Genomic DNA, 16,386 nt, shown 5'->3' on the forward strand with positions numbered 1-16,386 from the left:
AAGTAGGAGAGGAAGTAGTAGCTTTATTATATTTATTTTGTCAGCTAACCACAGGGAAATAAACTGCACAGTAGCACAGTCAGAAGCAGTGCTGGAGATAAGGACTTTCTGATTAATACAGAGATAGTGCTTGTAAAATGTTGAGGTTGAGGTGCCAGATCTATCTGCTTCAGGGCTGAGGTTGTGTTTGGCTTTGCAGACAGTCTTGCATGTTCATTTGCATCATCATGTGGTGCAAGTGGCCATAATTCTTAGAAAACTCAGCTCATCTATTTCAGGTGCTTGGTATGAGCTGGAGACACACCAGCCCAGTGGAAGTAAAAAAGAAAATCCATTTTTACCTCTGTCAAAAGACGATATTAAATAATTAGTGCAAGATATTGGGCTGGAGAATTGGTATGGTTGGGTGAATTCCAGGCTCAGACAGATGCAGAATTTTAAGGTTTGCTTTAGAAAACAAAAATTGTTTCTGCAGACCGAACAAGTCCACTTCAGGCCCAAATGACATCATGCAGCAAGACCTGCTAATAGCCAAATATTTTGCAATAACAATTACCCAGTGACCTCAATAGCACTGATGGCACACTGAAGTGGCAGCAAACATGCTGGAATAAAAGACAGAGTTGTTTGAAATACACTTGACGAGGAATAAGTTTTCTGTTTTTGTAACTTTCTCAGTGTGACTCTGTTGCCAGACTCAGAAGAGTCTCATATCACTGTCTCTGTTTCCTCTCACCAAAATCTCAGGTGCCTTTGGTAAATAACTGGAAATACTGAATGGCCGTGGAGACAGGTTATTCACTGAATAAACCACCCCAGATGTGGAAATCCAGGGCACAGGGAATATTCCTCTGTCTGCTCTGGGGTGCCCTGACCCCCAGGGCAGCTCTGACTCTGACCCTCATCCATGGAGAAAGTTTCCCAGACTTCAAGGTAGACTGGAATCCACAAAAGTGTGCAGTACATTATAGAGAGCAGTGTAGGTGTATCACTTGCTGAGAAATTGAGGTTTTGGGATTTTTAGTATGTTGTAGATGGAAGGGCACAGGGTGTCATCCTGGGTTTCTTCTTCATGCTTCTTCCTCCTTCTCCATGGGTTTGGGTGGTGTTTTGTAATTGGGCAGAAAAGTCCCCATTGCAGCTCTGTGGGATCAGTTATTGGGTTAAAAGGGAAAATAACCCAGGTGTCAGTTCTTAATCGCATAGTTCAGTCTTAAAAGCCCTTGGAACAAGAGATTGTTGGCCATTTTGTGCCTTCTAATGAAAAGCTGCCCAACTCACAGCAGTGAGACTGTTTTACTGATAAGAAATAATAAACACCTGAGTGTGAACATGAACTGCCATCTCAAGTGCCTTCAATCCAGACCCAGAGAAATCAATGACTGGTACCTCCACACACAGCTTACTTCAGGAGTTAGAAACACGGCATGGAAAATTATAACAGGATGTGAAAAATGCCAATCAGTTGTTTTTAAAATTTTAAAAGTTTAATATCAATAAAATGGCTATAAAAATAGTAATACAATTAGACTAATAATAATTTGGATAATTTGAATTAGGACAATATGAGACAATAGAGACAAAGAGTTACAGAGAGTCCGGTACCTTTTCTGGGCAGCACGAGCCTGAAAAAGGACCCACATTAACAAAGGATTAACCCTTAAAAACAATAACGTGTTGCATATTCATACATCTCATATATGATGCATAAATTCCATTCAAACACAGGATTCTGTCTGGTCAGTGTCAGCTTCTTCCTCTGAATCCTAACAGGGCCTTCGAGGCGGGAAGTTCGTTTCTTCTGATAATGGAGCAATAAATTCTTTTTCTCTGAAAGATTCAGGTGTCCTGTGTCTGCTATCTCGCTGTGAGTCCTTTCTTTAAAAAAAGTATCCTACATAGCATAGTTTCTATTTTAACATTTTTTTAATAACCCAAAACTATATTTAACAAACTACTTAAGAGAATTAATACAGCATTACTTTCTAACACAACACATATGATATTCATTTTAATATTTGCGAAAAGCCAATCATAAAATACACGCATTTTTCACACAGAACATCCAGAGCAAACAGTGCTGGTATAAGTCCAGCCCTGCCCTCGGCTCCTGTCACTGTCACCACAGAGAGCAGCGCCTGCCGCCCGCTCTCGGGGGGACGCTGAAGATTCCAGTGAGGCTGTCCAGTGCTCCTAAACAACCCAAGCGCCCTCAGGGCTTCCCCTCCAAACCCTTCCCCATCCCCGTGGCCTCCTTCAGACGTGGTTCAGGGACTCTATGAGCAAATAAAACCTCCGAGAGCGCAGATCACACTTGGCGCGCACCGCGAGAACCCGAAGGAACCCGGGCTTATCTTCCGCGAGGGCAGCTGGGGCGGGGACAGCATTCCACCCGCCTCCTGCACTCCCTGCCGCCCTCCCAGCCTGACTGCTGTGTTATTTGCCGTGCCGCCTCTCCCATTCCCGGGATTAGCCGTGCCGCCCTCCAAGCTCCCGGGATTAGCCGTGCCGCCTCTCCCATTCCCGAGATTTGCCGTGCCGCCCTCCCATCCCCTCAGAACGGCCGTGAGGGGCGGCAATGGCGGCGCTGCCGCTCCCTCCTCCCGCCGCCGGGGGGCGCTGTGGCGGCGGCGGCGCGGGGCGCAGTGCGCAGGCGCGGCCCTTCCCGGCGGGCTCAGCGCCGGCTCATGGCGGCGGCGGCGCCGGGACGGGTGAGCGGCGGCTCCGGGCCCGGCCCGGCCGTGTGGGGAGGCGGCTCCGGGCTCTGAGGGTGTGGGAGGGCAGCGCAGGGCGGGTGTGCCACGCTCAGCGGCTCCTGGGACGGCTCCGGGCTTGTGTGGAAGGTGGGGGGGGCGTCAGGGCCTGCTTTGCCCCCTCTGTTCCCAGAGTGACGGAGGTCGCAGCCTGCCCTTCCTTTTATCGTGGGGACAGCTCCTGTGCCTCGCTGCCTTGTCCCTTCCCGCGGTGACAGCGCCATCCATCCATCCATCCATCCGTCCATCCAGAAGGGTCTGGAGCACCGGTGCGAGGAGGAGTTGCTGGGGGGGCTCAGCCTGGAGCAGAGGAGGCTCAGGGGGAATTTCTCGCTCTCCACAAGTCCCTGACAGGAGGGGACAGTCAGAGGGGGTCGGGCTTAGCTCACAGGTAACAAGCGACAGGACAAGAGGAGATGGCATCAAGCTGTGCCAGGGCAGGTTCAGGTTGGACATTAGGAAGAATTTCTTATCAGAAAGGGTGGTTAAGGTTTGGAGCAGAGTGCCCAGGGAGGTTTTGAAGTTGCCATCCCTGGAGATGTCCAGCTTAAAAATGGATGTGGCACTGAGTGCTCTGGTCTGGGTGACAAGCTGATCCTCAGACAAGATTTGGACTTGATCGCAGAGATCTTTCCTACCTTGATTGATTCTGTGGTTCCCCAGTGTGTGCTGTCTCCCCCTGGATAGCATCGGTCCTGCTGCCAAAATCCCACTGCTCTGTGGCAGGTGGGAATTCCTGCAACACCCTGTCCTCATCCTGTGCATCTGTGCCTTTATAACCTGCTCTGTGTTCATCCCAAAGCCAGATAATCCTCAAAAACCTTTTCTTTTTGCAGTAAACTTCTTGCTATTAAGCCCTAATTGTTCATAAACCTCTGCAGGATTCAATTAATTCTTGAGCAGTTCTCATCACCTTTCAAACTGTTACTTTTATACAGCTTTGCTCTAGTTTTGTATATTGACCACTAGCCAGAAAAAGGTCATTTTTCTCTGGCTTTAGGAAAAGTGAAATAAAAGGTGGGGTACTCAAACTATTAGCAAATAACCTGGAAATAGATTTATGGTGTCATTTGAAGTTTTTTTTTTCCTTTTGTCTTTCAGTTTTAAATTGAAGAGAAAATGTCACTCTACGATGACTTGGGGGTTGAGACCAGCGATTCCAAAACAGAAGGCTGGTCCAAGAATTTCAAACTGCTGCAGTCTCAGCTGCAGGTGAAGAAAGCAGCTCTCACACAAGCAAAGGTACAGTCCCTTCCTGTTTTTCAGACTTCTTTCATGTTCAGTGCATTGTGTTTGTGACCTCAGAATACTGATTTGATAATCAGGTCATTTTGCTGGCATTTGTCTGTGAGTTTGTAGCAAAGAGCTTGGCAAAGCTGAAGGGGAAAAAGGGAAAATTCATTTTTATTAGAGGAAGTGTTTCAAAATTAAAACTGAAGGAAGCACTGATGTATGTGCTGCAAACCCCTGAGCTTTTAGGCAGCAGAGCCAAAAGCTGATCTTCAAGTTTAGCTTTAAAGATAATGAGATTCAGCTGTATAAAATTATTTTTTTAATGTAAGTAGGGGTCACTGTATGACTGATTATTTACATGTTTACATCATTTATGGTTGTTATTTAAAGGCTGTTGGTGCTAACCTGCAAATCATTATGTATTAGAAATTTTACAGCAAATATTTCTAGAGTAGATGAAAAGGAGGAGTGCCAGCTGATTCTTATTAGACTGTGACAGAGCCATTTTCTCTTTTTATTGCTGCTTCTTTTAATTTCACCCTTTTTCTTTGAGCAGTGTTGATATTTTGGTTCAGGCAGGACACAAATGCTCTTTGGGCTCTGTAGGTTCTGTTGTGAAATTACTTAATTAAAAGAAAGCAGTAACTCTGATGGCAGATACCTAAGTAGCCACAGCATTTTTTCACAGGAATTACTCCTGATTTATGCTGCTGAAACTGGGGGCAGGATTTGGTTGATAATTGGAACAAACTGCATGGATGAAATTTACTGGCTGCTGTATTTGTTATACTCCTTGTCCATGTAACTGATGTGCAGTGTATCCATAGCCCAACAGAAGAACAGGACAGGATTAGAAAACTCAAGAGTTCAGAAGAGTTTAGAATATTTTATCTGATGATAAATTGGAAGAACAGTAGCTCTTTGGAATAAATCTGAGTTTCTTAGAAACTAACCCAGTTCAAACTCACCTGAAGTGATTGGATGAATTTTTATTGTGTGTTTCTGCTCTCAGTCAAAACCTAGGACTATTCACCTACAGCCAAGTATATCAAGCAAGCTGATTTTTAGAAAACTGCTTTATCTTTTTTAGACATTGTGTGTTTTGGTGGTTTTTGCAGAGTCAGAGAACAAAACAAACCACAGTCCTTGCTCCAGTGATTGACCTGAAACGAGGCAGCTCCTCTGATGAGAGACAGATCGTGGACACTCCCCCTCACGTGGCAGCTGGGCTGAAGGTAAGCCCAGGGCAGCTGAAAGTTCCAGATGTTTTGGAAGTTGAGTGTTTCCTAGTGGTCAAAAAACTGATTATTTTCTGAGAATATCTTCCTCTGCTGAGAGTTTTTAATTAACATTTCAGCTTCATTCAGACTTACGTGTGGTGCAGCATGGAATTACCATGGTTAATGTGCAGTTATAAAAAAGTGTTCTTAGAATCCTGGACATCTTAGAATCCTAGAATCTTTCAAATTACTTGGCAAGACAGCAGTTTGGGCAGCTAAATAATAACTATAATTGTGTTTGCACCAGTGTTGGAACTGGACCTGTATAACAGTCAACTGATAAATAAAAGAACTAAAGCCACCTAACCTTTTAAATTAATTTCTCGTGGTAAGGAATCAAGAGAAACTTTCCCTGCAGCTTTTTCAAGGGAAAAGTTCTGAAATGGTTCTTTCAGATTGGAGAACAGTCTGTGTGCCTCTGTTGGTATTGCTTTAATAGCAGCTGATAAAAAGCCTGATGAGATTGTGTGGGAGGACCCTGCAGATGGTTGCAGCAAAAAGATGTCATAAAACTTCTAATAATGCATTAATGGGGTTTGAAAAATTCCTGTCCCTGCTGATTTGCTGCTGCTTTGCATTTTGCAGGGGGAGGGGGTGGTTCTTTCTTCATGGGAAAAATTTAATGTAATGAGAGACTGGATGAAATGTTAGGTTTAAATAAAACCAAGATTTCTTCCAGCACCAGTGGGATTAGGATATTACCTGACGTTACAGAAGGAATCAGAAGCGTTAAATTTTTCCTTTCCAGCTGTGTGTTGTTTTCAGATCTCAGCTCAAAAAAGAATTTCTCTTTTTTCCAGGATCCTGTCCCCAGTGGTTTTTCTGCAGGAGATGTGTTGATTCCCCTGGCAGATGAGTATGATCCCATGTTCCCAAATGACTACGAGAAGGTGGTGAAACGTCAGAGGGAGGAGCGGCAGCGGCAGCGGGAGCTGGAGAGGCAGAAGGAGATTGAGGAGAGAGAAAAGTAAGGCTTTTGTTTAGAGGCTTGACATAGTATCTAAATAACCATGTCAGTTTATTTAGTTTTATCTCTCTACATTCTTGGAAGTTCTGAGAGTGTGAATACTGCATGCTTGTAGAAACAAGAGCAGTCTTTTCATTAATATGTTTTAATGCTCTTGGTAAAAATCACTAAATAGTGCAAAAACAATAAGAATCATCAGCTTTGCAAGTCCCTTGTCAAAATTATTCTAAATTTACTTTGTTTCAATAATAGCAGCAATATTTGAGTATTTCATGCATTGTTAGCAGACTTTGACCTTGCAGGTGTTTTAGAGTATTTGATGTCATTGTCACCTGACTACAGAAAAACTTCTTCAGCACTCAGTGATGAGCCATCATTTCTGCTTCTAAAAACTACAAACTGATCCATGGATGCATTCAGTTTTAAATGTAGCTAGTACAGCCTTTGAGAGGCATAATTGCATTTCCTTTTTTAATACTCTACAATCACTAATTTAATTATTAAGTAAGTTAATTATATGTTTATTAATCTGTTGTCTCTGAACAAAAGAAAATACTGCTTTATTTTTAATGCCCTTTCCCTGAAATAAGAAATCTCTGCAATCATGTTAAGGAAGTTGAATGCAGATTCAGTATCTGATTGTTATAAGTGGTAAAATGTCTGCCAGCCATGCAGAAGATCACATTGGCTCATTTCAAGTGAAGTGAATAAACCATCCTCATCACAGTATGAATCATCTGGAATTACAGTTCTGCTGCCCTGTTTAGATTGTGGAGATTAATATCTCTAGTCATTGGGTCTTCTCTGTCTTCTCATGGTTTTAACTTTGTTGTTTTGATGAAGAAGGAATGCCTGAGGCTCTGCCTTCCTGGCATGCAAGACCTCAGGAATCTGGGATGTCATTCCCACAGCTTCAGCTTTGACTGCTCTTCAGTTATATTTTTATACATATAAACATTAGAGAAAAGAGGTGAAAAATACATAATAAATTCTGATTTCAAGCAGGGAAACAATCTCAGCCAAACCTTCATCAGATGTGTGCTTTGGAAGTTCAGGCTGGGCATTTGTTTTGATTTCATAGGGTAGAGATTCAGAAATTCTGTGTGGTTCCACAGTAAATCTGTTTTTGTCATCCTTTAGCACAGTTTTGGTGTCTGTGCTAGGAGCAAGATTTCATTTGTGCACTTAACTTTTAAGGAAAAGTGCTTTTCCTTTTTGTTGTATTAAAATGAGCAATTTCCTGATCACATCAGAGAACAGCTGAAGTGCAAACAAATCTTGAAGCATTCCTTACTTCTTATTAGAAATTATTCCTGAATCTTATTTTAATTGCTAAGCAAGTGTCTCAACAATCTGATGTTTAAGCATGAGGATATTTTTTTATTCAGTAAATGATACTGGTCTGTCTAGTCTGTGATGGGAAATGTAAAAGGGGTTCTGTCCAAAGCAGGGTGATTGATTAATTCATGTCTGTTACCTTGCTCTCTCTTCCATGCAAGGCCTATTCCATTCAGTCTCTGTTCTGTTTGGACAAGATTTATTCAGATTCTTCCTCCTTTCCATGCATTCTTCTTGGCTCACTTGCAAGTAGAAAATAATCTTGACTTAGATCCATCTTCTGTTTGCCCAAAAATGCCCCATGATGGTAAAAGCAAAGAAACAAATGGTGAAGGTGTTAACTTGCACTTTCATGGGAAATGTGTTAATGCCAGTTGGATGGAGCAGAATAATTCACCCTGCAGAGGTGGGATCACAAATGAAAAGCAAGAGTTAACTCCCATGGTTTCTCATCCTGACTTGCTGTGTCTCCTAGAAGGCGTAAGGACAGACACGAAGCCAGTGGCTTTTCAAGGCGACCAGACCCAGATTCTGATGAAGATGAAGATTATGAGAGGGAGAGACGGAAAAGAAGTAAGGAACTGCTTATGGTTCTGGAGTGGAAGGAGGAGAAAAAGAGGGAGGGGAATTCACAGTCCTGTTTCATGGATTTCTCTGTCCTCACTTGAGTACACTGTTAATTCTGAGCCTTTGGAATAAAGGCATTTTATTACAACATAACAGAATGTAGAATACTGGTATTTTTCCATGGAGCCAGGTGGCAGCCAAATTACTTGTGGAAATACCTCTGTTTAACCTTAGTTTGTATACCTGTTGTAAGTTTCTGCATGGTGTAGGTTCCAGGGAAGGGATGAGGTATGACATAAATCAGTCTGTGGGAATCTGAGTTTTCACTATTGCAGCTTTTCATTCCTGCATCTGTTACATCAGTGCCCTTAGAGCTTGTCAAATGATGTGGGTCAGAAATAAGTCTTTGCATAAACAAAATTAGTCTTTATTGTCTTTCAGCAACAAAGTTACAGTAAATAATTCAAGTCTGTTGTGATATTTGTGATATCCTCCAAATGTGTTGTGTTCTTGCTCACAGGTATGGGAGGAGCTGCCATTGCACCACCCACTTCTCTTGTGGAGAAGGACAAAGAACGTGAGTACTCCAAAATCCTCTTCTCTGAACCCAGCAGTGTTCATTTCCTGCTCAACTTTCTATTTAATTAATTCCTCCTGCTTTTCCCGTTGGATTCTTTGTAGCAGCAGGACATGAACAAGTTCTTTGTTCGTGGAGGGAGGCTGTGGGGGACCTGTGATGCTGCCCTGCTTCACATTCTGTGCTGAAGAAATCTTTCTGTACTGCTGGACAAGTGGCTTGGCAAACTGGGCTCTTAAAACCATGTGCCACTTCTGATATGAAAGAAATATCATAGGCCGGTTTCTCTGGGTAGATTAGAAACCTCCACAGTCTGCAGAAGGAATTTTTCCATTGCTCTTTCCTTGAGGAGGTACTTAGTGAGTATCTTTTCTAAAGGACTTTTGCACTAGAGACAGAATTTTATAAATTTTTCCAGGATGCAGTTTAGCTGAAGAGATTAGTGTGCAGTGGTGGTGTGAGGATCTCAGTTGTCCACGAGATGGCATCATCCTGCTAGAGGAACAAAACCATTCCTTTATTTTTTTCCATGTCTAACTGCTGTAAATTTTGAAATTTAAAGCAATTACCAGTATGTTTCTGCTTAATAATAAGAAAAAAAAATCTTATGCACACAAATTTTTTTTTTAAGAGTCCTCATTGTATTTATGACAAGATTAAAATGTAGAAAGTACCTCAGAACTTAAGTGAATGATACAGTGAAAGCATTTGATATGTAAAAACAGTCAAAAGAGAAAGACATTGTTTTGGGTAAATAATTAAGAGCAATTAATCAGTGTCAAGGAAAAGTAAATATAGGCTGGAAATAGAAATATCCTTAAGGGGAGAGTTTTTAAAATGTGACAAGGAAATCTTTGTACTGCTTCTTAGTTGGTGCTCAAATCCAGGCTGGAAGAAAACAAGAAAATATTGGTGTAGCAAAAGTCCCATAGTCCAGTCCATCTTCTGTTTAAATAGGAATTATTTTTCCTCATATTATATCCTCAAACTTCATGTTTGACCTTTTATTTGATAAGATACAAGAGCTAGTGTACAAGAAAATATTCTGAAATTAGGTCAGTCTGATGAAAGTCCATTCAAAAGGGATTTTTTTTCTAGTGTTCTAATAGGCTTTTTAAATTTTCATTTTGCTATTTGACTTGTCAGTGGAAGGTGATTTAATAATCTAACCAGTATGATTGAGATATCCAGATCCATCTCCAGGAATAGCTGCAGTTCAGAAATTTCCAGTGAGATGAGTTGCATTCATTCTTTTTAATAGACTGATTTCTCTGCAAATGTGCAGTGTATTTTTATTACAGTCCTTGGGCCTTGAGTTGTGTGCATTGATCCATTTTTGTCTTAATTCTCTTCCTGGTGAATGAGAGTTTGTCCTCTGGATAATCTCTTTGTAGTGCAGGTGGTCTCTTAATGTTCTTCTTCTCCATTTAATAAGAGGTTAATGAATGCATTCCAGAGCTGTGGAAATCCATATCTAATGAGGATATAGATTCTATATTGGATTGGATTCAAATCCAATCTATATCCAATAAGGAAAACCCAGAATAACTCAGATGTTGTTTCAGAGAGAGAAGTGAGGGGATGTCAAAACAGAATGTGCAAAGGAAACATTCTTCTGATTTGGATTTATGTGTAAAACCTTTTCATAGTTTGTTAGGATTTTATTGAAAAAAACCCAAATGTGTCTGTAAAACCTTTTCATAGTTAGTTTGTTAGGATTTTATTGAAAAAAAACCCAAATGTGTCTGTAAAACCTTTTCATAGTTTGTTAGGATTTTATTGAAAAAAACCCAAATGTGTCTGTAAAACCTTTTCATAGTTTGTTAGGATTTTATTGAAAAAAACCCAAATGTGTCTGTTTTTTCCAGCTGTAGCATCATTCCCATATGAGGAGGAGTCAAGACCTCGGGCACCTTCTTCCAAAGCAGCAATTCCTCCCCCAGTGTATGATGAGCCAGAGAGACCTCGTTCCCCCACAGGACCCAGCAACTCCTTCCTTGCCAACATGGGGTAAATCAACCAGTGACTCCTGCACTTTTTGTGGAAAAAGGCATTGGAAGGTGGTGGAAACCAAAAGCCTGAAATAGTTTGTCAGGAGAGAAGAGCACAACCCATTGCATGTGTGGGGTTAGTCTGAGTTCAGACAGTCCAAACTGGCAGGACAGAGGAAAAAAATGTGGATTGACAGGATTGGGAAAAACACTCCTGAGGTGGTTGCATTCAAGGCTGTGCTTTTAAGCCACACTCCACCATAAAGTGTTTATGCCACTGAAGTGTACTTGAAAACACAGGTGGCATGTTAGTTCTTTAGGTTACTTTTCCAGCTTTCTCTTAAATTTGCTACAAACCAGCAAATTGATATTTAAAATCATTTCAGCTCTGCTTTGTTGTAAAATTCAGAGTGTATTTTGCATGAATGTAGCAGCTGTGGCTGCAAATCTGCCCATTTACTTTCCTGCCTTGTATGTGATGTTGTATCAACTACTCTGGCAACAAATGAAGGTGAATCTATAGCTAAAAACAGCTTAGAGACCTCATTTTTGGGTTTGATGGGGTTTTTTTAAATTGTCCAGAGAAAGATAACCAAACTTGGTACAGTTGGACCAGCTTGTGTATTGCCACCACCTCTAATTAGTATTACCATGGAACCCTGACTTCATTGAAGGAAGGGCTAAAAATCTGACCTGACCTGCCTTACTTTGACCACACAATTGGCTATTTCTTCTGTGACTTAGTGCTTTAATCTTTCAGCATTACATAGCCAGACTTTTTAGCCTTTTTAGCCTTTTGTTTAGAAAAAAAATCATGTAAGTTGTAGAAGCTCCTGTACTTTCTGCCCCTGTGTAAGGCAGTTTTAGGAGGTAGGATATTTGAGCACTCAGGAGAAATGCAGTGTTAATGTTTTGTGGAAGAACCTTTATGAATTTTTTTTCTTTTTCTCATTGCAGGGGGACAGTAGCTCACAAAATCATGCAGAAATATGGTTTCAGAGAGGGCCAGGGACTGGGCAAACATGAACAGGGGCTCAGCACAGCACTGTCAGTAGAGAAAACAAGCAAGAGGGGTGGCAAGATCATTGTTGGTGAATCTACAGAAAAAGGTAATTGTGTCCTGCACCAAGAGTGTGAGAAATGAAGCTCCTGGGTTTCTGTTTACAATCTGTCCTTGTTGAAAACATTGGAGTTGGGAAAATGAGTCATATTTGTTCTTGTGGAAATTTATATTTTTTTATCTTTGTGTAGAGTGGTTCTGTATGCATTTTTTTAGCTCATCCTTCCCTTCCTCCATCAGTTGTCCTCTTTTAGTGTTGGGGAAGCATCTTCACTTCCAGGGCTGATCCTGCTCTGCCCCTGTAGCTTTTTCCCTGTCACATCCTGTTGATATTGCTCTCATTTTCCTGCTCTTGTCTGATCTTGAGACAACATCCAGGCTTCTGAGCACAAGTGGTAGAAGTCAGAATACTTGTAGTTCTTGTGATACAATTCTGAGCTTAGGAATTATTTCCCTCTCAGAAGTAGTACATTGTCAGTGTTACTGCTGAATTCACACCTTTGGAATTTATTTTTCTGCTTACTGTCATTCCAGGTAGCTACAAGTTGTGAATAACTATTCCTCACCGATATGAAAGTACATTTTGTAGCTTTTATTCCATTTGATCAATAAGATTCTGATAAAAGTCCCTAATTGAGCTTTAATCTTAAATTATACCATTATTCACTGTTTTGTCTTCAAACAGAAACAGGCAAGAAGGCAGATTCCAACCCCTTAACTGAGATCCTGAAATGCCCAACTAAAGTGGTCTTACTGAGGGTGAGTTGGGAGTAAGGGGATGTGTCTTGGTGCTGAAATGTTTAAATCTCTGTTCCTGATACAAAACTCTGCACAGTTCAAATGGTTCTGGCCTGCACCCACAGTGTTCTGTGTTCTGGAGGAATTCTTTGACTTCTGGGGTACAGGCTGTGACTTTAAATCAACACTGCTTTAATTTGTGCAGTTCCCTTGCCTTTGGACAGGGAACTGTCTCCTCCTGTAGCTGTTAAGCTTTTAAAGTGTTTGTGGTCACAGTTCACAGAGCATCTGTGATTTGTCTACACAATCACCTGCACAGACTCCATGCAGTGAGTTGGGTTTGTTTTTGACTTTCAGAACATGGTTGGTGCTGGGGAGGTGGATGAAGACCTTGAAGTTGAAACTAAGGAGGAATGTGAGAAATATGGCAAGGTTGGGAAATGTGTCATCTTTGAGGTAAGAGATAATCTGTCTCTATTTTTGGCTGCTCTGAAAGCAAACTGGGCACTCATCCCTCACACCTGGAGTGTTACTGCCTAAGAGAGGCATACATAGAAGCTCTCTCAGGGTCCTTTACTGTGTTGGAATTCTGGATTTTCTGTATCTGTAAGATACAAGCTTCTAGCAATAGCAACTGTGTAAAAACCACTTGAGTATTTTGTTTTTGGTACCTTTTTATTTCATTCTTTCACTGCCTTTGTGAAGAAAAGCAATTGAAAGCAATGTTCTCACTACTGTTTTAATTACTTATGGCTTGGGGTTTTTGTTTTGTTTCAGATCCCTGGTGCCCCTGATGATGAAGCTGTAAGAATATTTTTAGAGTTTGAACGGGTTGAATCTGCCATCAAAGGTAGGATCCTAAATTGTGTCCTGTGCAGCTCAGAGCTAACTTCTGTAGAGAGATTAAACAGTCTCACTGCTCAGGCTGTTTAGTTAAAGAGATGTTTATTTTATTGAATTGCAGCTTGCTGATCTGCTCTTTGTTTCAATTCCAGCTGTTGTGGATCTAAATGGAAGATACTTTGGAGGCAGAGTGGTGAAGGCTTGTTTCTACAACCTGGACAAGTTCAGAGTGCTGGATCTGGCAGAACAAGTTTGATTTTAAAAATCTAGCTCGAGGTGTCATTGTTTTGGCAATCAGGTTTTCAGCAGTAGGCTGGGAATACAGAAGAGAAAAGCAGCTTTCCTGGCAGACTGGAAACAAGCCCCATTGAATGGATTTTACACATTCGTTGTGACTTATGGTTTTTTGTAATATAAAGCCCTTTGAAAGTAAGATTCACGTCTGTGTGGTTTTGAATTGCACATTCCTGCTTTCTGCTCTGGGGATCCTGGTTTTTTTTGGTTTTTTTTTTTTGAGCTTTCAGGTGACTTTGCTCTGTTGAAAACCCACTGCTGAGGAGATGCTTTGTCTCTATTCCTGCTTTCTTTGTTCTGGTGCTTCATCATGGAGTCCCTGTGCTGGATCCACAATAAGTGTGAAGCTTTGGACAAGGACTGTGTGCTGTGATCTTCTCTTCCCTGATGGTCTCTGCTAGAGTTAGAGCCTTGCTCTCCTGAGTCCTCATCTCTGCACACCAGTGGTTTGGGTCATTGCACAGCTGGTTTGTTCTGACTCCAAGACAAAGCTTCTGTGCCAGAATGGAGACTGAAATAACAAGGATTGAGTCTGGCTTCACAGAGCAAAAGAAAATTTATCTCTAATCCAGGGAAATGGAGAAAGGAGGGAATTATTAAGACTTAGCAGGAGCTTTGTGCTGGAATATCCAGGGATAACTGATTGCAGGTCATTAGAAGGGAGAAAGGAAACTCCTTCCTGTATCTGGCCAGCTGTCAGAATCTCATTCTCTGATTCACACACAGGCAACTAACTTTGTTTAACTATTTGTTCTTTCTGTTTATATTTCTATTTTTGAGGTCCAATACCATCAGAGTTAGGCTTTCTTTTGGGAAGGAGTGCTTGTGGAAGTTTTCAAAGGAGGAGGCCATGGAGGGAAGTTCTCATGAAAATCTGAAGAGTTGACAAACCAAACTACTAAAACTACTATTCTTAGTTTTAACTAGATGTAAAATAGTACACAGCTCTCTCTGCTCCTGGTTTTATGTTTGCCTTTTGTTTGGGAACAGTGTGTGACAAAGAGTTGCCAAGAGGGGACTCTGCAGTGGTGGCAGTGTCTCTGTGCCCCATTGCACCCAGAGTTGTGGAGATACTGGAGTGGCTGTGAGCCCTGAGAGTGTTTTAGCTGTGTGAAAGCTGATGCTGGATGTCTTTTTCCTGTCACACACATGGACTGGGGGGAGGGGGGACAGACCTGTAGTTCAATGCTGTGAATATCTCCAGTTCTTGCCCTTTTGTTGAGTTTTGGCTGCAGATTTCTATGACAAACCCTTGGCTCTTGTGTTTTGCTTATTTTGTCTGCTTGTGTTCCACCAACCTCTGTACAAACATTTGCTTGTAAAACAGAATCTTTTTTTAAAAAACCTGGTATTTTACCTGCTGTGTGTTGGTTTCCTTACTGTGCTCTTGTGTTGGGCATGGCAGTTCCTCAGAGTTGGGCACTTCCTCTGCTCCACCCTCGCTGCAGCAGAGGAGAGGAACAGCCCTGACACCAAAACCACAAAACTTGGGGCAAAACCAGAATCTAGATCTGTTCCTGCCTCTGCTGTTTGTTTTCTCCTTGTTTTTGAGCAACACTTTAAGGCCTTTGCTGCTGTGTAGTAAAACAGATTAGCCTGCTATGAATTAGCATAGGTTTGCTTGTAGTACTCAAATAATTTGAGTGGCTGCTGTAGAAAGTTTAACCACTGGTAGCAGATAGAATGTGATCTGAACTTAGCTTGAAATATGACTTGGCTTTAAGCAATGTGATATATTTATGGCTCTTGTTTCAGCAAATACCTCTTGAGTGACTAGGCTGTAAGTATTTCCTGAGGTACACAGGCTGTTTTGTGTGCCTTGAACCAGCTGTTCTGCTTTTCAGCACCAGCTTCTCAGCTTCCAGTCTGATAACTTGAAGGTTTTCCATTTGCTGAGAATGGCTTTATTGGCAATTTTTAAACCGTTTCATTCTGAAAATCCTTGTTGTGATTGAAGACAGGAGTAAAGTTTATCCATGAAAATGTAGGGGAGAGGGTTTGTTCATTTAGTATTTTGTGTAGGAGATTCCTGCTATAAATGAGGTGTTTTTCTGTACCATGGGGACACTGAAGCAGGCAAACCTGGAGCAGATTTAGCTCCCCTGAGTTCCATCTGTGTGGTGGAGGCTGCACAAACACGTGACAGTGGAGCCAGGTGTGTGAGCAGGTGATGCAAGCAAACCTGCACAGCTCTGGAAACCTGCAGAGGTTCAGGCACTCACTGAGCTCTGGGGGCAGACTTTGTCTCCTTAGCAGGAAGCATTTTTTGGCAAATGCACCTTCTCCCTGTTTTTCAACACAGTGTGTTGGCTCAGACTTCCTCAGGCGCGTTTGTACCTTGCATAGCTTGAAATATTTGGTTCTGAATTTACTTCTCTGCTGGAGAATTTGCCTCTTCTGGAATCTTGCCACTGACTTCTATTTCGAGTAGCTTCTCAAGTAACTTTTTATCTAACACCTCCAGCTCTTCCTGCTTACACATCCAGTTTTCTCCTCTGTTTCATCAGCGAGTGCCCTTTCCAAAGGCTCAGCAGCACTTAATTTGGAGCTCTTTGCAGCTACCAAGTTTTATTTGGTGGTTTGTCTTTACACCCTGGATATTGTGCAGCCACCTCATTCTGTCATGTACCTTTGTGGTGACTGGTCTGAAGCATTGATAATATTTTTGTTTCTCTTTTTGTGTGGTGCTCTAAAAGGTTCTGATTTCACAGAAAGTGAAGAGGATGATGGGCTGTTAGGAACATT

The 16,386-nt window shown here is 41.7% G+C and overlaps 1 protein-coding gene across 2 annotated transcripts; it reads left to right on the forward strand.

Moving 5' to 3' along the window:
* The first annotated feature begins 2,650 nt into the window (after positions 1 to 2,650).
* Positions 2,651 to 13,780, forward strand: RBM17 (RNA binding motif protein 17). Of its 2 annotated transcripts, none has more exons than XM_063153675.1 (12): positions 2,651 to 2,711; positions 3,855 to 3,995; positions 5,105 to 5,221; positions 6,067 to 6,233; positions 8,047 to 8,144; positions 8,659 to 8,715; positions 10,584 to 10,725; positions 11,664 to 11,815; positions 12,452 to 12,525; positions 12,862 to 12,960; positions 13,282 to 13,354; positions 13,500 to 13,780. In XM_063153675.1, exons 2-12 carry the CDS (start codon positions 3,873 to 3,875, stop codon positions 13,601 to 13,603), a joined length of 1,206 nt encoding a protein of 401 aa, XP_063009745.1. In that variant the 5' UTR covers positions 2,651 to 2,711; positions 3,855 to 3,872; the 3' UTR covers positions 13,604 to 13,780. The 2 variants fall into 2 exon arrangements, with proteins under 2 accessions (XP_063009745.1, XP_063009746.1); XM_063153676.1 differs by having other exon boundaries at positions 8,050 to 8,144.
* The last annotated feature ends 2,606 nt before the right edge of the window (positions 13,781 to 16,386 follow it).

Source organism: Melospiza melodia, chromosome 4 (genome assembly GCF_035770615.1).
Source record: "Melospiza melodia melodia isolate bMelMel2 chromosome 4, bMelMel2.pri, whole genome shotgun sequence".
NCBI classification, from domain to species: domain Eukaryota; kingdom Metazoa; phylum Chordata; class Aves; order Passeriformes; family Passerellidae; genus Melospiza; species Melospiza melodia.

What these genes read in the sequence shown, in the direction of transcription:
- RBM17 (XM_063153675.1), top strand. Translation starts at nt 3,873, where the DNA reads ATGTCACTCTACGATGACTTGGGGGTTGAGACCAGCGATTCCAAAACA. An exon ending in ACGTGGCAGCTGGGCTGAAG is followed by an intron (nt 5,222 to 6,066) that starts GTAAGCCCAGGG and finishes TCTTTTTTCCAG; the next exon opens with GATCCTGTCCCCAGTGGTTT. An exon ending in TGTGGAGAAGGACAAAGAAC is followed by an intron (nt 8,716 to 10,583) that starts GTGAGTACTCCA and finishes TGTTTTTTCCAG; the next exon opens with CTGTAGCATCATTCCCATAT.